Genomic DNA, 25,536 nt, shown 5'->3' with positions numbered 1-25,536 from the left:
TCACGTCCATCGAGTCAGTGATGCCATATGAATACTCAGGGTTTTTATTATTCTTATTAATCTCTCTATTGTCAGTTAAATTCACAGGCCCCCAATTACTTAACCCAAGAGGGTAGAGGAAAAGTCTCCCCCTCCTACATCTCACTAAGCATTTTCACGGGCAAATTGACACTATTTGCCAAAATAGAAATGTATATACCCTTGTCCAAGCAGTTATCCTTAAAAATGTGATCAAGTGAGACACTCAGATATGCAGTGATAATTTTTACCATTGCTTGTCAAAGAGCAAAACTGGGAAAAAACAAAAAAATGTTCACTAAAAAGGAACTGGTTATATAATTTTCTAAACAATAGACACCCATTAAACAGGAGGCAGATCTTTATACATAGTGTTTTAGAAACACATGCATGGATTTACTATGTTGTTAAGGAAAAAAGTAAGTCACAGAACAATGTATAATATATTATCTTCACTGTAGTAAAAAGAAAACAAATGCAGATGTACAGATATTTACACACACACACTCACCAGTTTGGTTTGTTTTCAGATTTACTGTGTGTGTGTGTGTACAGGTGTGTGTGTGTGTGTAGGTGTTTGGCGCAATGGTCATGGTACGGGTAGATGTGGGAATGAGGGAAATTTTTAGCTTTTACTCCAAATTCTTCTATTTATTTTAAGTAAGAAACATTCTTCAAAGAGAAAAAAAAAGCATGCCTTTTGTAACAAAATATGAAAAAGCTAAGTGAACCTTCATAGTAGTGTTTAGGAAGCTACAACACTGCAATTGTGGTAAGAAGACTATAATGACTATGTTACTAAAAAAAGGCCTGAAAAATAAGCAAGGAAAAGCTTAGGACTCCAAGGCTGATATTAAGAGAAATTCATATTCCTCTTGGTATTTGGAAGAGAAGCAGAAACAAAATTTTGTCATTTATACAATTTATAGCCATAATAAATCATAAAATTCAAGCTCAGTAATAGTCCTTTATACATGATTGCTAATCTAATATTCTGCTTATGAATATGTATAATATAACTTCCTACTGTATCTCCTTTACAAATTCAGTACATTCCTACTGAGGCATAAAGTGTTCTTGTTTAAGTGTGGTCTTGTCTCATGATGTGCTGATGCTTTTTTGTGTTGTAAATTACTTGCTCCAGATGGAGGAAAAAAGAAAAATAAATTGACTAGGGCTAGTCTCTCAATTATCTTTTATCTTCAGTATTTATGTTTTTTTTTTTAAACCCATCCCAGTGGAAGAAAACTTGTGTCCATTTAGAAGCAAAATTTAAATGTATAAAGAAAATGTTAAAAATAAAAAACCTTTGAAAAACTCTTAAATTTACTTGTATATGTTAAATAATATCTGTATATACTATACAATAATGGTTTAAATGGATGGCATGTTAAAATTATGGCACTTCAGTACATATTCCACAATAAATAAATGTAGCACTAAGTTAAATAATCTGATCAGCTTAAAATTTCTATTTTACCACCATCTTTCTCCTTCTCTTTCACACGTATTGTCAAACATCAAATATATGAATGGAATGGAATCAATCATTCATAGTTTTTCTCCTTCTTATAGTGAAAGACCCATCCAAGTTTATTAATCCCTTAGTGCCTTTTGGTCAACCAGAAATTTACCCTACTTTTATGTTTCTATGTCTTTTATTTTTTTTTCACTTCATACTTCCAGCAAATTAAAAAAAAATTTCCTTGAATTACAATGTTAATATCTTCAGTACAGCAAAATGACCCAGTTATACATATGTATATTCTTTTTCATATTCTTTTCCATTCTGGTTTATCACAGGATAGTGAATACAGTTTCCTGTGCTATACAATAGTACCTTGTTTACTCAACAGCCCTTCTTTCTGATGCAAAGAGTACACAGTGTTTGGTTATTTTTATGACTGAATTGGTGTGCTACTTCTTAAAAGACGGGAAAGGCCAAGGTTTATCCTTTAGAAGATACCTTCCATAATATAATATTTTCCATCATGAAAAATATAATTACTTGTGCATAAATTTGCATTCTCACTTTCTTCAGGTCTTTACCTATTATTCTATTATACTTTTTCTATGAATATGGATTTTTTTTTCTATTGTATTATATGGGTTCTTAACAGCTACCTCAAATTTTGGCGGAACACAAGAGACTGCAGAAATACTTACACTGGGATGAAGGTGTGAAGAGTGGAAAAATGGCACATTAACAAAAGGGGAAACAGGAACACTAAGACAACATTCCCCCTTCACTCCTTTGCAGCAGAATATACACAAACACATTCACAAAATCCACGGTCATAAGGAATGCAAGGCTATAGAAAAGACAAAGCCAAACAGAAAATGATAAACTCTCCTCTGCAGAAAAGAGAAGAGGAGGTGCATTGCCATTTTTAGAGAGCAGATATATAATGCTGATAAGATAGAAAATACAGAATAATGAGGACAGAAGACAACAGAAATGCAAGATAACAACAAAGCATATATGCTTAAAACAACTTTATAACATCCAGGGGAGCTTCTCCTTAAGACTGCTTCCCAATCAATCTAGGAAAATAGAAATGTGTTGTAGAATGGGTGATTATTCCATATGGCTTGGGAAGTTATCTCTCTGAGTATTCAAAGTTTTGGCCTTTTACTTTCCAAGAGCCTACAATCCCTGGTACGAGTTAAAAATCAACCAAACCAACCAACCAACCAACCAAGAAAAAAACAAGCAACCTGATTATCCTGAACTGAATCACAAATGGAAATCTTTTCTGCCTACGGCCTCTTGAGCTCTTCCCTAGAAAATGACTCTATAGTAAGTTAGCTATTTAAAAACAAATTCAGCAGTTGGTCTCAATTTCTGGTAGGGATCAAATTATTGCCTTGCTATCAATTCACTTTGTTGCTGAAAATCTTTTCAAGTCAAATTTGTAATACCAAAAAGAGAAAAAGAAAGGGTAGAGAAATTGTCTTCAAGTAAATGTTCAAAATACTAAAGAAAAATGAGGAACAATGACAGACCTCCAATCCTAAATCCTTTCATGTGATCCTTTTTTATTTAGGAAACCAAGATAATTGAATAAAGATGTTTCTTTTGCCAAGACCTAGCCAAAGACAAAACAGACCAAAGACTTTTAAAATATATTTTATATTTAAGCCATCTCTACCTCATTCTGGGCGGGACTGTCAAATTTTAAAACAAGATTATTTTCATATTACAGTCAGTATTTCGGCACGCATACTGGTAAAGAGAAGATAACAAACTTTACAAGTAGCAGCGATACTGTCATTTCATCCCATTTACTCACAATCGAACTTAAGGGCATCTATAACTGCTTAGAAAAAGGATTATGAAACAAACCAGATATTTCTTTTATTCATATAATCAAATTTCAAATTTCTACTCTTATCATTATAGCTTGTTGCCATCGTTATAACTGAAATGCCTTAAGAATGGCTGAAAAGTAGGCAAATTTAAGAAAACACACAAGTAACATTAATGTAGTTAAAATAATAGAGTGAAGTAAATAGCATTTGTGTTTGCTGTGTTTGAAGGTTATGTTTCCCTGAAGAAGGAAAGAGGGTAAGTAAATGGAATACCTCCATGTTGGAATATGAACTTGTGCAGGAGTATACTCTGATTTAAGTAAGGGATGAAGTATAGTTATCAGGTGTGAATTATGAATGTGCATGTGGTGAAGATGAATTACTGAAGCTCTATTTCCCTAAACACTAAAGTATTTGGTGAGCTAGTTGGCATATGTATAAAAATAAAAGATTATACAATATTTATATATTAAATGAAACATAATGTTTTACAAATTATCTATAATATTTTATCTATCTCTATTTTATGCATTAGTAAATCATGAAGAAAGAAAGAAAGTGAAGTCACTCAGTCGTGTCTGACTCTTTGAAACCCTGTGGACTGTAGCCTACCAGGCTCCTCCATCCACAGGATTCTCCAGGCAAGAATACTGGAGTGAGTTGCCATTTCCTTCTCCTGGGGATCTTCCCAACCCAGGAATCAAACCCGGGTCTCTGGCATTGCAGACAGATGCTTTACCCTCTGAGCCACCGGGAAGAAGGTGGTCAAATGATTGAAACTGAGTGAACACACCGGTTGGGAGGAGAGGTAGAAAGGATGCTAAGGAATGGTCATTCCCTCTTGGGTGTCTTCATAATCTAAGCTCATTCTCTTTACGAGTACATCAATACAATTACATACTGTGCCTGCCTGGCTTTGGTAGTTAGAAATCTACAACTGCTCCCTCCAGCTTACTTCAGCCAGGCTGTTTCTCTGGGTCTACTTCAGGAAGTAGACCTTCTCTGGGAAGGCTGTATCTCCTTTGTGGTTCTAGCTAATGCTGGAAGACTGCCTTGCTCTACCTCCCACCATTGCTACAATTTGGTGGCAACCCACGCAGCGCTTGGTCCCTGCAGTCCTAGACATGGCAGCAGCTTCCAGGAACAGTTACCTCTTTGGGTGATTGGGCCCTGACTGATACAGCTATTTTCCTTGGGCTGTGAAGAACTTCCGCCTATCAAATGCTAGCATTCCAAGAGAATGGGGCAATGACAGGATATCGAAATATTTTATAGCTAGAAATATAAACGATGACACTAATGAGCGAGTGAGAGGACTGACCTCACATACCAAAAGGGAAGGGGAATGAATACAACTCTTCGAGGAAAACAACTTGGTTATACATCTAAAAAGCCTTGAAAATGTTCATAGACTTTGAATAGTTTTCTTCCTTGGGAAAACCTAGCCTAAAAGGTATATCAAAGCTGCAGGTATAATTTTATATACAAGGATGTTTACCATAACATTATTTATACCCATGAAAAACACCTGAATGTCCCAAAACAGAGCTATGGGTAAATATGATATATACTTATAGTTTTTCTTTAAAGAATTCCCCTCCCCAATTTTAAGTGTATAGGGCTATATATCTCCACTAGACCTGAAACACTTAAGAGGGCAAGGATATCTGTTTTAAACAGTGACAACTATGTGCGAGCCAACTAGGCTCTCAAGAAATATTTTGGGAATAAATTAAAGATGCAGTATTAAATATGAACTTACAGGAGAATTTTATATTAAATGGTAGAGTTCTGCCATAGCTTAGTAGCAAATGCACTCTGTATTTTTCTTTAAACTGAAATCTTCACATCTCTTTTTAACAGTTCACAGCACTGCCACGTCTCCTGAGGAATGTTTAAATCGAATGACTTTTTGCTCAAAGGATTTCCAGTAGCTCCCCATGACCTGTAGGAAGTTCAAAGTCCCTGGTATTTACAGATCTCTGTAATTTGGCCCAGTGTGGTCTTTGCCCGTCTTATCATCTCCCAAACCAGTTTTAAATGTTCCCTTGAGACATTTTTGTCGTCTCTGCTGCTGTGACAATGACAATACTCTCCCCACAGCTGGTCTGCCAGTCACGCCCCAGGCTCCAGGCTCACCCCTGCAAAGTCATCTCACAAATGGACTGTCCATTTGATGACGATGTTTCCTGCATAATACTTACTTGGCAGTTAACCACATATTATTTCATGCCATGTCTTTCCTACTATTAAACTGCTGTTTGTAAGTCTTATTGTTAAGTAGATTTTCACGTCTCTTCTTCATCTTTGTGCTCAGTAGCTCCGTCATGTCCAACTCTTTGAGACCCCATGGATTGCAGCCTGCCAGGCTCCTCCTTCTGTCCATGGGATTTCTCAGGCAAGAATACTGGAGTGAGTTGCCCTTCCTATTCCAGGGGATCTTGCAACCCAGGGATCAAACCTGTGTCTTCTGCCGTCTCCTGCACTGAAGGTGGATTCTTTGCAAATGTGCCACCTGCGAAGCCTCCATACTACACGTCATCTATGCTTTGAATAAAACACTACATTTCTTGGGAATAGCTTCTTTAGAAAATAGCAAAGAGCCTTGTATACACTATAAATAACACCAGAATCCTGGTATCAGGTTCAGATAAACTCAGATACCAGGCATTTAGTGATTTGAGTTTTACTGAATTCAACCTTTGTTTAAAAACTGTCAGAGTATTTGGATATCAAGGCCTAATCTAGCATTTATAAGTTGCTGGCATTGTCCCGCACATTATAAGCTTCATGAGAGGCAAGGGGCATGTGTGTGGAGTCCATCACTATCTAATGAGCAATGTCTATAGTATATGGTTCATGATGTGGCTGCTCAGTAAACATTTAATGAGTGAAGACATCAAACATCTGTGAAAGTGGGAGACACTCTCCTTAATGTAATTCATCCTTTATATGAGGTGAACTTAAGGTAAAAACAAAATATGGACTACATTAGAATCTTCCAGGCTACTTTAGAAGCTATCAGGTAGTCCACATTTGAGTACAAAAAAATGAACATTTCAGGCAACTCTTCTCTTTTAATATGAAAAAAAAAAAAACAAAAAACAAAAACTGTGAAAGGAGAGACTTTGACTTAGATAAGTGATTAGCCAACTTCCCAAGATTATACAAAAACCTGTGTGCGAGGGCATCATTGTATTTATGATAAAAAATTCAAATATTGAATTGACATTAAAAATATTGATGCTCAATCCTTTAATTTCTTTACAAATGACATATATAAATCTATTCAAACATGTTTAAAAAATTAAGCATATTAAGAAGTACTACCTTTAAGCAAAGTAGCTCAATATTGTCACTATTAAAGTTTTGGCTTAACTGATTTCATCAAGAGACAGTAAATTTAGAGAGCAGACTTTGCTTGGGCAAAACGTAAGAAAGATTTTTTTATATGAATAAAAACTCATACCTGTTGATCTCCAAGGAAATGACTTCTCAGTTGAGCTAGAGAAAAAGAAGGAAAAAAAATGGAACATTTATTCCCTTTGTTGTAAACTTTAACTGTGGATCTGTTTTGCATATAAACACTTTTCACATTTAATTATATAAAAGTATATTAAAACCTCAAACAAAATTTAAAGTGACTGTTCTAAATTAATTTTTAGAGAGTATTTAACCCCCTATGTCAATCTGGGACAAATTTGTATTTCTTAGAACTTAAGGCAAATTATAAAAAGACATATGATTCTCCTTAAATAAGACAAATACAATAGCACAGCTAACTGTGACCTTCACAGTACTTATATGAGGACCTACGCTGCTTTATTGGAGAAGGCAATGGCACCCCACTCCAGCACTCTTGCCTGGAAAATCCCATGGACAGAGGAGCCTGGTGGGCTGCAGTCCATGGGTTGCACAGTGTCAGACACGACTGAAGCAACTTAGCAGCATCAGCAGCATGCTGCTTTATGTGGAATAATTTATATGAAAACTACATATAAAACAATATATATAACATACACTGTACGACATATACATTAAAAAGAACCAAAAAGGTTGTTATTAAGTTTATTCATTTTACTTATTTTCAAAAAAGCCTTAGATGCTGTAATAGACCTATAAGTTAATGGGGTCAGTTTACTGAATATTGCCTTATAAAATTTAAATATCATAAATCTTTATATCAAAACACAAAGTTTCACAAATTTGGGGTAAATTTTAACTCTATATTTTTCTTAGCTTACAGAGTGCTATGCTCAGTCACGTCCAAGTCTCTGCAACCCCATGACTATAGTCCGCCAGGCTCCTCGGTCAATGGGATTCTCCAGCAAGAATACTGGAGTGGGTTAGGTCTTCCTCCAGAGGATCTTTCCCACCTAGGGATAGAACCTGCATCTCCTGTGTCTCCTGCATTGGCAGGTGGATTCTTTACCACTGAGGCATCTGAGAAGCCCAGTTTATAGAGTACCAATTTTAAAAATTAGTGCATAAAAACATATCTGAGCCTCCCTGTCCACCCCCTCCCTTAAAATAATACAGGAAAGCATGGTTCTCAGGGGACAGTGTAGCAGAACAAAGCAATAAGAGAGGCTGAATTATTAGGCATTCATTAAATGTTAAAGTACCTCACATATATTATCTCCTGTATATTATTCACAACAACCTAATGAGGTACCTTATTATCTTTATTTCACAGATTGAAAAACTGGACAAAGCCTTATCCCATTAGTAAATGGAAGAATTGGGATTTAAACCAAGGATGGTTGGATTTCAAAGTCAGGGCTTCTTACCACTGTGCTATATAGAACAGCTTGTGATTCCATTTTTGTATTAAACACACACACATGCACACATAGACACACACAATATGCCTAAGAAGTGTAGAAAAATAAAAATCAAAGTGCAGGCGGTTTTTTCTGTGGGTTACAACTAAAAGGATTTCTTTCTTTTTAAACATTTGTGTTTTATTTAGAAACCAGAAACAAATACATACTGAAGTATTCTGGAAGTGTTTATTAAATTTAAGGAAAAGGTACATGACTTTGCACTTAAGGAAACTCTAAAATAAAGAAAAGAACAATACTTTCAGAGTTGTAGTTGTAAGATTTTAAGTCCATGTTAGTCCCTTGATATTTTCCCCAAGTCATTAAGTGGCTGATGAAACTCCTGCTGGTTAAAAACTCTAGATTCAGTAAGAACTCCCAAAGTTCAATTTTGCCTGTGATCTGCAAGCAGCTCACATTCTGGGACCCTGAACTAGCTGTGACCAGGGGAACATGCTCCCAGTGAACAGAGTCAATCAGTTAATGCTCATCTTCAGCTTCCGATCATGATCCTCCGCCTGATGTACTCCTAACTAATTTCAAAAGGGACTGATGGGAAGAAAAAAATAGATAAAAATTTAGTCAAATATCAATAAATGGCATACTTGTCTTGTTCCTGAAGATATTACCACATTCTCAAAAGTGGTTTCCAAAACTGAATTCTAATTCTCTTGAATATTATCATTTAATCCTATCATCTAAACTAGCTTTCTAAGCACCAAAGTTGCTATTACCCAACTGTGTTTCTATCAACATATTCACATTTTTTGTCAATATTAAAATCAAACTACCAACCAGAAATGTTTAATATACTTCAGGTGTCTTGGGAGTGGTAAAGTCTATTATCTTCTGGTTGAAATTTACATAAACCTTAATGAAATATCTTTATAAGTTTTTTTTAATTTTGAAATTTTAGATCATAGATTATATGTCATCTTAACTGCTCAAACTGGGCAAGGGTTGTGGCTGTTTTGTGCATCTCTTTAGGTCAAGTGCACTGCATACTGCTTGGCACACAGATGTTTTGTGTGTGTGTGTGCACAGTCGTGTCCAAATCTTTGCAAGCCCCTCTACTGCAGCCTGACAGACTCCTCCATCCATGGAATTTTCCAGGCAAGAATACTGGAGTGGGTTGCCATTTCCTACTCCAGGGGATCTTCCCGACCCTGAGATCAAACCCTTGTGTCTTGTGTTTCCTGCTCTGGCCGGTGGATTCCTTACCACTGTACCATCTGGGAAGCCCCTAATATATACGGTTTTAACACAAACTGTGGAAAAAGTATTAATAATACTGAGTTCTTCATTGTTCTGAGGGATCAGGTATATGTAAATTATTACTATTTTGTTCATAAGCTGGCTTGAAACTCAACATTAGAAAAAACTAAAATCATGGTATCCAGTCCCATCACATCATGGCAAATAGAAAGGAGAAAAGTGGAAGCAGTGATAGTTTTATTTTCCTGGGCTCCAAAATCACTGTGGACAGTGACTATAGCCAAGCAATTAAAAGATACTTGCCTCTTGGGAGGAAAGCTATGACAAACCCAGATGGCATATTAAAAAGTAGAGACATCACTTTGCTCACAAAGGTGCAAAAAGCTATGGTTCTTCCACTAGTTATGTACGGAAGTGAGAGTTAGACCATAAGGAAGACTGAGCACCAAAGAATTGATGCTTTCGAATTGTGGTGCTGGAGAAGACTCAGAAGGACAGAGAAGCCTGGTGTGCTGCAGTCCATGGGGTTGCAAAGAGTCAGACACGACTTAGCAACTGAACAACAACACTGTTCCAACAGGTCAAATTATTCTCCCCTACTCTAGATAGGAAATTCCAGTAGTCTCATTGTATAACAAGCAGGCAAGCAGCATTTCCGGTGCTGAAAAGACCTTTGGTCATCAAAATACAGTAAGGCATTCCAGTCCTAAATATTCATTGGAAGGACTGATGCTGAAGCTGAAACTCAATACTTTGGCTACCTGATGCAAAGAACTGACTCATCTGAAAAGACCCTGAAGCTGGGAAAGATTGAAGGCAGAAGAAGGGGATAACAGAGGATGAGATGGTTGGATGGCATCACCAACTCGATGGACATGAGTTTGAGCAAGCTCTGGGAGCGAGTGATGGACAGGGAGGTCTGGCTTGCTGCAGTCCATGGGATCGCAAAGAGTCAGACACGACTGAGTGACATGAACTGAACTAAGGTGAAGGCATAGGGAGGTCTGAGTTAAAATTACTTTTTCTCCTATCATATTCTAGACAAACAATAAAAAAAAAATCACGGGGAAAATAAGTTAATATTGAAGATTAAAAATAAAACATTCCATGGTATATTTTGAAGACTATATATTTAGCCCAATTACTTTCACACTAATTCCACAATCCTGGTCATTATTCATAATAGTCCATTTCTTTCTGAAACACCACTCTGGGATTCAGGGATCAGGCAGTAAATACGTGAAGTTCTGAAATGCTGTTTCAAGTCACTTTTATTGGAACAATAAAACTAGAGGTAGCTCCACGTGACACATAGGTGTATTCCTTCCTCCCTCTCTCCCTCTAGCCATCTATTCCAAAAAAGATTTCCCCAACTTTTATTGAATGTCTACAACATGTCTCAGAGCATTGTGGCCACGGATGACTCCATTCCATTCCCTTTCACTTCTCATCTGAATATGCCAAGAACCTCCTCTGCAGTATGAAAACATTTTAAAATACAAGAATGGGATCATCCATGACAACTCTGTTTCAGTGGGAAGATGCATTCACAATTTCTAACAACTTAGTTATCAACAACCTTCTAGAATGAAATCCATTTATAAGTTTGGGACTGTTTGGTTAGCAAACTACAGTTAAAAGCAAAATCATCAGCAAATTAATAAATCAAGGCAATTCATTTTAATGAGAAAAAAAAAATCTAGTTTTAAGAAAGACACCATGCCTTCATCACAGTATTGATGAGAAAATGCAATAAATCACTATAAAATTCCGTGCACTTAAGAAATTATGTATTTTTTTCATTCACAGACATAAATGGAGCCCCAAATACCTTTGTTGAATATTTACTGCAGTCTTTCAGTTCCGTTCAGTCGCTCAGTTGTATCCAAATCTTTGCGACCCCATGGACTGTAGTGCACTAGGCCTCCCTGTCCATCACCCACTCTCAGAGCTTGCTCAAACTCATGTCCATCAAGTCGGTGATGCCATCTAACCGTATCATCCTTTGTTGTCCCCTTCTCCTCCTCCCTTCAATCTTTCCCAGCATCAGAGTCTTTTCAAGCGTCAGTTCTTTGTATCAGGTGGCCAAAGTATTGGAGTTTCAGCTTCAGCATCAATCTTTCCAATTAATATTCAGGACTGATTTCCTTTAGGATGGACTGGTTGGATCTCCTCGCAGTCCAAGGGACTCTCAAGAGTCTTCTCCAACACCACAGTTCAAAAGCATCAATTCTTCGGTGCTCAGCCGTCTTTATGGTCCAGTTCTCACATCCATACATGATGACTGGAAAAACCATAACTTTGACTCGACGGACCTTTGTCGGTAAAGTAATGTCTCTGCTTTTTAATATGCTGTCTAGGTTGGTCATAGCTTTCCTTCCAAGGAGCAAGTGTCTTTTAATTTCATGGCTGAAGTCTCCATCTGTTGTAATTTTGGAGCCCAAGAAAATAAAGTCTCTCACTGTTTGCACTATTTCCCCATCTATTTGCCATGGAGTGATGGGACCAGATGCCATGATCTTAGTTTTCAGAATGTTGAGTGTTAAGTCAGCTTTTTTAACTCTCCTCTTTGCCTTCATCAAGACCCTCTTTAGTTTCTCTTTGCTTTCTGCCATCAGGGTGGTACCATTTGCATATCTGAGGTTATTGATATTTCTCCCAGCAATCTTGATTCCAGCTTGTGCTTCATGCAGCCCAGCGTTTCACATGATGTACTCTGCATATAAGTTAAATAAGCAGGGTGACGATCTACAGCCCTGACGTAGTCCTTTTCCAATTTGGAACCAGGCCGTTGTTCCATGTCCGGTTCTAACTGTTGCTTCTTGACCTGAATAAAGATTTTTCAGGAGGCAGGTAGCCCACCAGGCTCCTCTGTCCATGAGATTCTCTAAACAAAAATGCTGAAGTGGGTTGCCATGTCCTCCTCCACAGGATCTTCACAATCCAGGGATTGAACCCAGGTCTCCTCCATTGCAGGCGGATTCTTTACCATGTAAGCCACCAGAGAAGCCCATAGCTGTCTTCAAAATCCCCTTATTGTGATATTTACCTATGTTATGAGTGAGAAAACCAGCCGCTCACAGTCCCTTGCAGCCAGAGAGCCGGTCAGTGACAGGGTCTAGAAGGAGGCTGGTCAGTGCGGCAGTGGTGCAGCAGGGACCAGCAGTGGGGGGCCAGCAGTGGCAGTGGGCACTGTTCCCATAATCCTCAACTCAGAAGCTGGCTCTCTGGCCTTCCTGGAGATTCTGAAAATTGATACCTCACAGCTTCTGACAAGTTCTTTTCCAGCTTACACAGGCCAGAGGGGATTCTACTGTTTGTAGCTGAAGGTTCTGACTGATGTTTATGACTGAGACCAAATATAAACGGCCCTCTGAAAAGAGCTAAAACCTCACTCCTTAACTCCTGACCTGTATTTCCAGCTGCGTACCGGATATAATACATTTTGTACTTGACACACTGAAACCCTCCCCCCCCCCAAATTCCCATCTAATCATTACCACCTAGTCCCTCACTGAAGAACATGGAGCTGTTTTACTGACTACCTACTGTCCCTGCACCCTTCTCATGAACAGCTCCGTAAGGGCAGGGAAGTCTGCCTCATTCACAGATACACGTACAGAACCCACAGCAGCTTGTGGCACATGGCTGTCACTCAAAACATACACCTTCTGAATCCATCGCTACCACCAAGTACACAGTTCAGGCTTTCATCCTCTCATGGTCTCTTGGGTGGATCATTCTTTCAGGCTCTCTCCTAGCTGGTCTGCTTGGCTTTGATTTCTCATCCTTTCAGGCTCTCTTCCAGGCTGTTGCTACGGTGATATTTCAAACACTCAAATCTGAAATTCTCCTGATGCTAACGCACAACAGATTCATACAGGATACATTTCAAGCATCTTGGTTAGTATGGCAGAGATTCAAACATCTTCAGATGGTGCAGAAGGCCCTCCACCACCTGGTTCCTTCGAGTTTGCCCTTTCCCACACAAACCTACATTCTAGGCATTTCTAATTACTTGCAGTTTCCTCACATATCAGGCTGCTTCACGCTTCTAGTGCTATTTTGGGGGTAGAATGTATAGAACACAGTCTGGAAACTCAGCATTACACAAATTTCAGAATGGTATATATGGTACAATGTTAACAATATATATGTCATACACACCATGGATTGGAACACTCTAGTTTACTTTTACTTTTTAATCACTTAATAATAACAGGAATATCTTTGTAAAATGGTCAACATCAATAAGTCAGTACTCGATTTCCTCCTGGATTCTACTGTGTCTGATGTGAGCTTCAGAGGACAGTAGTAGCAAACAGCAGGAGAGGGAGGAGTGGAGAAAACTTGATGAAGCCACACAGTAACTTCATTGCGGCACTTCCCTCACCTTCTCTCTGGTCTAGCTGGGCCTCTATCATCACTAGGGAGGTGCAGGCTACTGTTACTTTCTCATCCAAAACACACTGAATTGGGATACATTCCAAGTTATTCCATTGTTTTATTTAGAAAAATAGCTATTAAGAAATTTTATACTACACACAGAGACATATATGTGTGTAAGTATATGTACAGCCCTTATTAATACCTCAAAAAGTTAAGCACAGTCAAAACTCAAGCTTCATTTGGTATTAGTGGACAGGAATTACTGGAAGGAATACACCAGAAACTGTTTTACTTATGAACGGAGTATGGGCATGTACCATTGTCTAGACTACATACCCTCCACAACATTCTCTCTGGTAAGCACTAATCATTCTTCAAAAATTAGCATGATGAAAGTTGATCACTTCTTCTTTATATTAACAATTAATCTACCTTGATTCTTGTTTTTCATATGATTGTAACTGCAATATTTGCTTATCTGTTTCCACTACCAGATTATGGCTCTCTTGAGGATAAAGATTGTGGCTTAATTCTATCTGCATCCAACCACAACTGTGTAGAATGCTAAATAAATGATAGTTGATATTAATTTTTTGAGTTGCTCATTATTAGGGCTAATCCTATGTTATTTTAGAATTGTTTCAATCATTCGACAAAGGAATTTTTGGCTTTTTCTACATCTTACAAAAAAGATGTCTACTGTAAATATTACAAGAACCCATTCAACAAATGTTTGTTGATCATCTACTGAGTGTTAGAGGCTGGGATATAATGGTGAAAAGAAGCAAACAATGATCAACATTGTTAATCAGGGAAATGCAAATTAAAACCACAATAAGATGTCACTTTATACTTGTTAGATTGGCTATCACCAGTTCAGTTCAGTTCAGTCGCTCAGTTGTGTCCAACTCTGCGACGCTACGAACCGCAACACGCCAGGTCTCTCTGTCCACCACCAACTCCCGGAGTCTACCCAAACATGTCCATTGAGTTGGTGATGCCATCCAACCATCTTATCCTCTGTTGTCCCCTTCTCCTCTCACCCTCAATCTTTCCCAACATCAGGGTCTTTTCAAATGAGTCAGCTCTTTGCATCATGTGGTCAAAGTCAAAATACTAGAGTTTCAGTTTAACACCAGTCCTTCCAATGAACACCCAGGACTGATTTCCTTTAGGATGGACTGGTTGGATCTCTTTGTAGTCCAAGGGACTGTCAAGAGTCTTCTCCAACAACATGGTTCAAAAGCATCAGTTCTTCAGCACTCAGCTTTCTTTATAGTCCAACTCTCACATTCACACATGACTACTGGAAAAACCATAGCCTTGACTAGACCTTTGTTGACAAAGTAAAGAATATAAATACCAAACATTGGTGTGGATGTGGAGAAAAAGGAACTCTGTTCACTGTTGGTGTGAATGTAAACTAGTACAGCCACTGTGCAAAACACTGTGGAAGTTTTTCAAGAAAAACAAAAAAACAGAACCACCATATGACCCAGGATTTATTCCTGGGTATATATCCAAATAACAAAAAGCACTAATTCTAAAAGATATATTTATCCCCAATGTTCATAGCAGCATTCTTTATAATTGCCAAGATATGGAAGCAATCTAAGTGTCCATTGACAGATGAGTAGACAGATGTCGTGTGTGTGTACACACACACACACACCTCAGAATACTAATCAGCCATAAAAAATGAAATTTTCCCATTTTCAGCAACATGGATAGACTTGGAGGGTACAATCCTAAGTGAAATGTGTCAGAGATAGCAAAAATTATGATATTACTAATATGTGAAATCTACAAAATAACATAAACTAGTAAATATAACAAAATGGAAACAGATTCAAGATAAAGACAACAAACTAGTGGCTACCAGTAGGGAGAGGGATGAGGGGAATATCAAAATAGGGGTAGGGGATAAGAGGTACAAACTATGTATAAAATAAATAAGCTAAGAGGATATATTGTGCAACACAGGGAATATAGGTAGTATGTTATAAGGACTATAAATGGACTATAACCTTTAAACATGTGAATTACTACATTGCATCAGCTCAGTTCAGTTACTCAGTCTTTTCTGACTCTTTGCAATGGACTGCAGCATGCCAGGCTTCTGTGTCCATCATCAATTCCTGGAGCTTACTCAAACTCATGTCCATCAAGTTGGTGGTGCCATCCAGCCATCTCATCCTCTGTCATCCCGTTCTCCTCCCACCTTCAATCGTTCCCAGCATCAGGGTCTTTTCAAACGAGTCAGTTCTTCGCATCAGGTGGCCAAAGTATTGGAGTTTCAGCTTCAACACCAGTCCTTCCAATGAACACTCAGGGCTATCTCCTTTAGGATGGACTGGCTGGATTTCCCTGCAGTCCAAGGGACTCTCACGAGTCTTCTCCAACATCACAGTTCAAAAGCATCAATCTTTGGTGCTCAGCTTTCTTTATAGTCCAACCCTCACATCCACACATGACTACTGGAAAAACCATAGCTTTGATTAGACGGACCTTTGTTGGCAAAGTAATATCTCTGCTTTTTATTATGCCCTCTAGGTTGGACATAGCTTTCCTTCTAAGGAGCAAGTGTCTTTTAATTTCATGGCTGCAGATACCATCTGCAGTGATTTTGGAGCCCCCAAAATAAAATCTCTCACTGTTTCCCCATCTATTTGGCATGAAGTGATGGGACTGGATGCCATGATCTTCATTTTCTGAATGTTGGGTTTTAAGCCAACTTTTTCCCTCTCCTCTTTCACTTTCATCAAGAGGCTCTTTAGTTCTTCTTTGCTTTCTGCCATTAGGTTGATGTCATCTGCATATCTGAGGTTACTGATATTTCTCCTGCAATGTTGATTTCAGCTTGTGCTTCATCCAGCCCCACATTTTGCATGATGTACTCTGCATATAAGTTAAATAAGCAGGGTGACAATATACAGCCTTGACATAATCCTTTCTCAATTTGGAACCAGTCTGTTGTTCCATGTCTAGTTCTGTTGCTTCTTGACCTGCATACAGATTTCTCAGGAAGCAAGCCAGGTGGTCTGGTATTCCCATCTCCTGAAGAATTTTTCATAGTTTGTTGTGATCCACACAGTCAAAGGCTTTGGCATAATCAATAAAGCAGAAGTAGATGTTTTTCTGGAACTCTCATGCTTTTTCTATGATCCAGCAGACGCTGGCAATTTGGTCTCTGGTTCCTCTGTCTTTTCTAAACCCAGCTTGACTTTCCATCTGGAAGTTCACAGTTCATGTACTGTTGAAGCCTGGCTTGGAGAATTTTGAGCACTGCTTTGCTAGTGTGTGAGATGAGTGCAATTGTGTGGTAGTTTGAACATTCTTTATTATTGCCTTTATTTGGGAGTGGAATGAAACTGACTTTTTCCAGCCTTGTGGCTGCTGAAGTTTCACAGCATCATCTTTTAGGATATGAAATAGCTCAGCTGGAATTTCATCACCTCTACTAGCTTTGTTCATAGTGATGCTTCCTAAGGCCTACTTGACTTTGCATTCCAGGATGTTTGGCTCTTGGTGAGTGATCACACCATTGCGGTTATCTGGGTGATGAAGATTTTTTTTGTATAATTCTGTGTACAGGTATACTACATTGTATACCTATAACATATAATATTATACACAACTAAACTTCAATTCTAAAAAAGTTCTGTATTTTCTGTACATGTTAACTCCTGAATTCAAGAACCACTTCATGTTCACTGAGATGAAATCTAAGTAGCTGGAATAAATTCCAAAATGCATTTTTCTCATTCTCTACCAATTCATTACTAACTGAAGTTATTCCATTAGCAAATATGTAGATACTAAATCCATTTTGAGAAAAATTTTGGCAACTTATTATTGGTTTGTTGTAATTACCTTTGTAATTCATTGCTCTAATATTTACAAGTCTACTTTTTACTTAATTCCAAGGTTTATTTCTCTCAGATAAAAGATGAAAGGTCGGTTTGCCTTTTTATCTTAGGCAATTTACATTGAAATTACAGTAGTCATGTACAGATGTGAGAGCTGGACCATAAAAAGGCTGAGCTCTGAAGAACTGATGCTTTCAAACGGTAGTGCTGAAGAAGACTCTTCTAAGTCCCTTGGACAGTAAAGAGATGAAAACAGTCATTAACCCTGAATATTCATTGGAAGGAGTGATGCTGAAGCTGAAGCTGCAAATCTTTGGCCACGTGATGCAAACAGCCAACTCTTCGGAAAAGACCCGGATGCTGGGAAAGACTGAGGGCAGGAGGAGAAAGGGGCCACAGAAAATGAGATGGTTGGATGGCATCATCGACTCAATGGGCATGAGTTTGAGCAAACTGAGAGATCGTGAAGGACAGAGAAGCCTGGTGTGCTGCAGTCCATGGGGTTGCAAAGAGTTGTATATGACTAAGCAACTGAACAATAACAACAAATACCTTGCTATCCTCTAGGCATTACAAATTGCTTTTCAATTAACTGCCTCAGAATCTTCTTAGATACGAAAGTGGGACTCCAGATTTCCTATTATGCACCTAGGATTTTCTCTGCCAGAATCTGGCAAAATAACTACTAATGATTCTCAACTTGTAGTCTCTATTTGGAGTGTTACCAGATTAAACTTAAAATAAATTCCCTTAACTGAGTAACCCAGTCTATCCAACACTTACACTTCTCTATTTTCACTAATTATAGGTAAAATTTCAACAATATGGCAGTAATATCATACCATACTCTGAGTCTTCTAAAATTTCTATCTAGTATTGCTTTGATTCCCTTTTAATTAGTACATTTAAAACTCTGTTCAGTTCCTTTTAATGAATTGGTAAAATATTCCATTAGTTTTTTTTTGTGTGTGTGAGTTCTTAGCTGAGTAAAGCTCATTGTGTGCTTGAGTGCTCTTGAATTTATGGTTGAGAAAACCACTTTTTGAAGATAATGCCTGTGGAAGTACCAGGTCTTAAAGCATTCATCATGTAAGCAGGTCAAATTTTTCTTCACCTTGACCTCAACAAGAACATCTCTGAGTTCATTTTATACTCATCATTAGCAAGGTGAGAAGTGAGGTCTAGAAGCCGAAGATGGAATCAAAGGGCTCTCTAATATCACGAAGCATCTTCTGATGTTCCAAGAACTCATACCACCTACCAGTAGGTAACTGATAGGTTTTAACTAGTACTGTTTGTCTTGTGTTTGTGAAATGTACCTCATCTCTCGCTTTTAGTTAGATAAGAATTAACTAGGAAATAAATACCTTACATTAAACAGAGACCCACCTTTTGTTTTCATGCCTGAACTAGAGCAGTAAGACAAAATTAAATAATACATCATGACTATTCGTCTCAAGACAGGTGTGCACAGCTATTTTCCCACTAGGCTATTTCAGTAAATTGAAGACAAGAAGACCAGTACGTAGACAATGAAGGTGAACTGCTTTGCCTGCTGAAGCAAGGGAGGGGAGCTGGAAGGCAGACAGCTATCGCAACTCACTGTTTTATTGTCCCTAAGGGGTTCTGCTAAGTCACTTCAGTCGTGTCTGACTCTGTGCGACCCCATAGACGGCAGCCCACCAGGCTCCCCCATCCCTGGGATTCTCCAGGCAAGAACGCTGGAGTGGGTTGCCATTTCCTTCTCCAATGCATGAAAGTGAAAAGTGAAAGTGAAGTCACTCAGTTGTGTCTGACCCTTAACGACCCCATGGACTGAGGATCCTGGAATAACAAATCATTAGCCTTTAGATAATAAAGATATCTTAGCAGTGATACTACAATTTTGGGAGCCTCTTCCAAATTTACTTATTGCCTATTCACAATCAATCTCAACAAACCAAAACCAAAAGTTCTTCCTTCAAATTCAGGATTTCTTTATTGTGTTATCAGACCCTAGAATATTTTCTATTGGAAACTGATTTCCTTCTTCCTACCAAAGGACCACGTGATACCAGCAGTCAAAATAACTGAAACCAGGTCTTCCCTGGGCTCAGTGGTAAAGAGCCAGCAATGCATCAGACACGGGTTCAATCCCTGGTCCAGGAGGATCCCATATGCTACCTATGGAGCTAAGCCCATTCACCACAACTATTGAGCCTATGTGCTAGGGCCTGGGAGCTACAACTACTGAGCCTATGTGCTGCAAAGCCTGCACTCCCAGCGTCCCTGCTCCGCAGCAAGTGAAGCCACCACAATGAGAAGCCTGCACACTGCAACCAAAAGTAGCCTCCACTCGCTACAACCAGAGAAAAACCCATACAACATCTAAGACCCAGCACAGCCAAAAATAAATAAATAAAATTACATTAAAAAAGAAAAGTGAAACCATGACAACATGCTCTTACTTGTAGCTTATTATTAATTTTATGTGTTACAGTTTTAAATTGCCCCTGAAAATGGTATATGCCTATAATTTGAACTAAGCAAGGAATAAAAAAATGAGACAGGGCAAAGGATTTCTTTTCATAATTATCTGTATGTCTGAGGGTAACACTGAGGATTAAAAAGAAAAGGCACTGGAATTAAAAGTGATATCCTTCACATAGGACACAGCTGCTCCTGATCCATGAGCAACATGACAGGAGCCCTGAGTTCCCTTCCATGCCTGGGGATGGATTTCTGCCCAGCAACCTGCACTCACATGTCACTGTCACCTGGGTGACCAACTGAAGGCACAAGCAAGATGGCTGCAGGAAGGCAGGCATGATGCTGCATGGAATATGGGAAGGGTCAAAGGCTTACAGTCTGACCCATATCCTCCCTCCCGCTCAGTGACACTTCGCCTGAAAAAACTGGCCTTGCTCTCAAAACGTGCTTTTAAAACGTCAGTCTTCAAAAGATCATGAGGAACAGCAAGGGGTGGGATAAAAGTGCAGTCCTGTTTTCCACAGGCTGCTCATGAGTTTTGAGTAAAACGCACAACTGAACCCTGGGGTGAACGTTTTTGATCTCATCCTGGCTCTATGTAGTTCTCACCCTCGTTTACTCAGTTCTTTCTTCCACTCTTCTCTCATACCACTTCACCATATTTTGGACCCTTGTAACACCTGTCTGAAATACATTCCAGGAAAGAGTAAGACAAAAAATAAATAATATTACAGTGAGTCTCTGAAAGAGAAAACTATGTACTTGGTGCACAGCAAAAACACATTAAAGGAACAGGAAATATCAGATTAGCCATTTAAACAATTCAAGTAACTTTCATGGGGACTGAAGGTGAACACACATTTTAGAAGATAAATATTCTTTGACAAAAGCTGTTTGTGTTAGTACTTTGAATCTATGAATAAAAGATCCAGAGGACCTCAGGGGAAGGGGAAGATCAAAAAGAATGTAGTACTAGACAAAAATGAGACAAACGATTCCCTCTGGTATCTCTACAAATTATACAGGAAGCATGACTTCTGGTTAAGCTCATCCCACAACAAGTGTTTCAATTATAAAGGCAGAAATCAGAATAAAAAGGTTTTCTAACATTTCAGCTGACATTTGAAAGAATAAAAGAAACTGAGAGGAAAATAGTAAAATGACTAAACACAGCACCAAACTCTCTTTCCTAAGCATTCTGCCATAACGTCAGTTCAGTTCAGTCGCTCAGTCGTGTCCGACTCTTTGCGACCCCATGAATCGCAGACGCCAGGGCTCCCTGTCCATCACCAACTCCCGGAGTTCACTCAGACTCGTGTCCATCGAGTCCGTGATGCCATCCAGCCATCTCATCCTCTGTCGTCCCCTTCTCCTCCTGCCCCCAATCCCTCCCAGCATCAGAGTCTTCTCCAATGATGTAGGATGCTATTAACATTTAGGCAAAGGGTCAAGCCTCAGAATAGATGAGCTGCTGAGAATTTGTGTTGAGGTCTACAAAATGTTACTGTCTCCCACATTTGTGTTCTTTTACATTCTTCCAAAGGCAAAGAAACAGAAAAGGAAAAGATTCTTTTAAATTTAAAATTTAAAACACACACACACACACACACACACACACACACACAAACTCTTTTAGAAAAATGTAAGACAATTCAAATTTAACATTTGAAAATGAAGCTGGCACTGGTATGGAGCACAGCAAGGGCCCTGTTTTTACTCCTTGCTCCATAGGAAGTGGAGCACACAGTTAATGTGGACTAAGGTGCAGAGACCTGCAATAAGAGATCTGCTGGCCGGCATCCCCAACCCTTAAAATTCCTCATTATAAAGCTTACAATTTCATTTTGAATATTATTTAGGATATAAAGTACTTTGAAAAGCCTATACAAAAATTCACTTAAAAGTAACTTTAAGATATCATAAACCTAAATGTCTTATTAAACATGCACTGACCACTCTATTTATCCTGTTCTGGCATTCAAAAGCAAATGATATATTCACATAAATTCTTTGATCTCATGTACAGACAGCATCAAATTTAGTATGTGTCTAAAGAATGATATTCACTTTCCAGCCACTGATTACCCAGAAGACTTTAATTAATTTTTTTTAACCAGTCAAGTTTCTTACATGTCTGAGGAAACTTTTATTTTCATTAAGAGTGCAAAAATATATAACAGCATTTTCGGCCCTCAATTCATGGACAAGCACCATAAATAGCTGTTTTGAGTCCTCCTGTGGGGTAGAGTACAGGCCCTGCATCATCAATAACTGCCCAGGAAGCAGAATGGACACATAAGGATGCAGTCGGCATTTGGCAGAGCATAGCCCTCATAGCTCAGCTGCTAAAGAATCCGCCTGCAATGCAGGAGACACCGGTTCGATTCCTGGGTTGGGAAGATCTGCTAGAGAAGGAATAGGCTACCCACTCCAGTATTCTTGGGCTTCCCTTGTGGCTCAGCTGGTAAAGAATCTGCCCACAATGTAGCAGACCTGGGTTCGATCCCTGGGTTGGGAAGATCCCCTGGAGAAGGGAAAGGCTACCCACTCCAGTATGTTGGCCTGGAGAATTCCATGGACTGTATAGTCCACGGGGTTGCAAAGAGTCGGCCACGACTGAGTGACTTTCATTCATGCTAGGTTTCTAGGTAGTAGACTTAGGAGCCTAGCAAAGTGGTAATAGAATGCTTTAAAACTCCCCTGAAAGCTCTCACGGATCCCTAACTTGTCCCACATTCCCTTACATAATTACCCTGTTTCCTTCTCTTCTCTATTATCCTCCAACATGAGTGTACAGGGTTTCCAAACTACTGAATGGGGGAATGAAATAGGAAAAAAACAGTCCTGTTAGGAGGAATGAGAAGGAATGCCTATAATGTGAATGGAAAGTAAAGTCCTTTCAAGCAGAATTCTTGATATATAATGGGTGAGTGAAAAACACTGCTCAGCCACCCTCCATGGCAAATGAACAAGTGGCTGGACAGGACTGTTAAATTCCTAGTTTTAATATCCACCATTCTTCTTTTAAGAAATATGAATGAAAAGAGGACAGTGAAAGAGGAAGCGGTTGGTCTGTTTTCTCTTTCTCCTCTTTGCTCCCTTTCCCATTCACTGCCACAGCGAGCCAATGTGATTGATGGAAAATGCATTACAGAGTATGGCGGAACATACTGTGCTGATGCATAATCTAATTTAATTTTAATAAGTACTCTTCATTTAAACTATTAAGGAAAGCATCCATCACTCAGATTTTGGGAAATATTACCTTTCTAGCTTTATAAAAATGAAAAAAAGTTTTAACCATGATTTTAGTCAGTGTGCCACAACAGAGACCCAGCACAGTCAAATAAATAAATATTTTTTAAAAAGAAAAGAAAATTAAGAGTTGGATCACTGAACATTTAAGCTTTTTGTTATACAATATTTAAAACACACATATACATGTATATATAAAAGAAAACAGTATAATGAAGCCTCTATAGATTCATCACCCAGCTTCAACAAATAAAAGGGAACATGTGCTCAACAGTTTTCACCTATTCCCTTACCCACTATTTTCTCTGCATTACTAGATTACTTTGAACCAAGCCTCAGATATCTTATTACTTTAGATGTATCTTTAAATACAGACTTTTTATAAGATTTCTCTTTGATGTGAACCATTTTCCAGAAAGTCTTTATTCAACAATATTGCTTCTGTCTTATGTTTTGGTTTTTTGGCCACGAGACACAGGGGACCTTAGCGCCATGATCAGGGATCCAACTCACACCCCCTGCCTTGGAAGGTGAAATCTTAAGCACTGGACCACCAGCGAAGTCCTTAAACACAGAGACTTTAGAAAGATCATAACCACAATAACATTATCATACATAAAAAATTACCAGTAAAATTCTTCACATCAACAAATATCTAGTCAGTGTATTCAAAGTCCCTGTTTGAATTTTTTAAAAAACAGTTGTTTGAACCAACACCAAGTCAAGGTCCACACATTGTATTTGGTTGCTATGTCTCTAAAAATTTCCTTTCATGCAAAATTTTGCCCTCTCTCTTACTTTTTTTCCCGTTTCAACTGATATCATTTGCTCCGCAAAATTCCTGACAGATTGGATCTAACTAACACATCAGCACAGTGTCATTCACTCTGTTTCTCTGTCTCCAATTTCCTATGAATTGGTACTTAAATCCAGATAACTGAGAAATCTGAGGGCAAGAATATGTCACAGGTAATGGTATGCACTTCTCATTGCCTCTCATCAGAAGGCCAAAAGTTCTGTGTTCTGCTTTGTAGAACATAAGATCAATGAGTTCAGGTGCTGTCAGCCTGATCCATTTATTGTAAAGTTTCTCATCAATTTTCAATTAATGATTTTAGCCAGTCACTGATGATCATTGATGAAGATACATTATTTTGTTAGTGGCTGAAAAAAAACCTCAGCCAAGATTTTAACTTTTAGACTTTAATGTACTACTCTAGTCAATAGTAGTTTCTACCTTTGTATTTATGTTCATAAGGAATACAAAAGTGCTTTACTTACTACTTCTAAATAAGTCTTTACTGAAAAGTATTTTGTTAATGCTGCTCAGGAAATAGATATAAATCTGTATTTTGTACTTCCAAAACACCAGTTCTTGGATGACAGTTGATAATTTTGTTTGACTTTTCTCTGTGGCTCAAATAGCCTCTTTATTGATAATGTAACTAAAGCTGGGTAAAGATCAACCTTTAATTGATGTGTTCTGAAGCAGAAACAACAGATCATAAGATCCTAGAATAACTGGCTGCTATTTTTAAAAATAAATAAATAAATAAAAGCTAGAAGAAATAAACACACATGCACACCCTAAAGACATTCTTCCCTGGCCTCTAAGCAACCCAATAATGCAAACCAATGCTGTATCTAAGCTATGTGACAGTGGTTAAAATGTACAATTGTTTAATGTAAGATTTCTTTAGCTATGAAAATCTGTAGCCTGCAGGCTTTCTTTCTCTTCAGTTTTAGAGTGGTTTTCTCCCTATTTAATTGGAGAGTAACACAACAGCAGAGCAGAAAGATCTATGCAAGGAACAGATTAGATTGATTTGTTATTAAATAGATTGTGAAGCCTCAGGGAGGATAGCTATAATAACAATTTAGTCACTACAAAGTCTGGCAAACTTGTCAGTTGTTTCTCCCCGCCCTTGGCAGACATGCCATGCTCATTTTTATGGCAAGCTGATTAACTGCTGAAAATGCACTAATGAATGGCTCTCACTTTTAGGTGGATAATCACATTTCCAATTTCCTTTTCTATACATCATTGGCTACAGTGTATATAGTAGTTCGTCTCTGAAGGACTAAGGAAACATCCCATCACACACATCAGTCTTTCTCTGCTGTGTCCTTAACCTGCCAAATGATAATGAGAATGTGAACTTAATACCAACCTCCTTTAGCTCATC

The 25,536-nt window shown here is 38.4% G+C and overlaps 1 protein-coding gene across 13 annotated transcripts in view; it reads right to left on the bottom strand.

Annotated features, from left to right (window-relative positions):
- PKP4 (plakophilin 4) overlaps window positions 1-25,536 on the bottom strand; it is a 256,672-nt gene that overhangs the window by 81,937 nt on the left and 149,199 nt on the right. For all 13 annotated transcript variants that reach the window (XM_040229137.1, XM_040229141.1, XM_040229128.1 and 10 more), the window contains one exon: window positions 6,800-6,834. In XM_040229137.1, the coding sequence (XP_040085071.1) occupies window positions 6,800-6,834 (35 nt within the window). The remainder of the gene's footprint in view (window positions 1-6,799; window positions 6,835-25,536) is intronic.

This window comes from Oryx dammah, unplaced genomic scaffold (assembly GCF_014754425.2).
Source record: "Oryx dammah isolate SB20612 unplaced genomic scaffold, SCBI_Odam_1.1 HiC_scaffold_27, whole genome shotgun sequence".
Classification (NCBI taxonomy): domain Eukaryota; kingdom Metazoa; phylum Chordata; class Mammalia; order Artiodactyla; family Bovidae; genus Oryx; species Oryx dammah.
The sequence above is the reverse complement of the archived record's forward strand: the minus strand, read 5'-3'. Positions and strand labels throughout refer to the sequence as shown.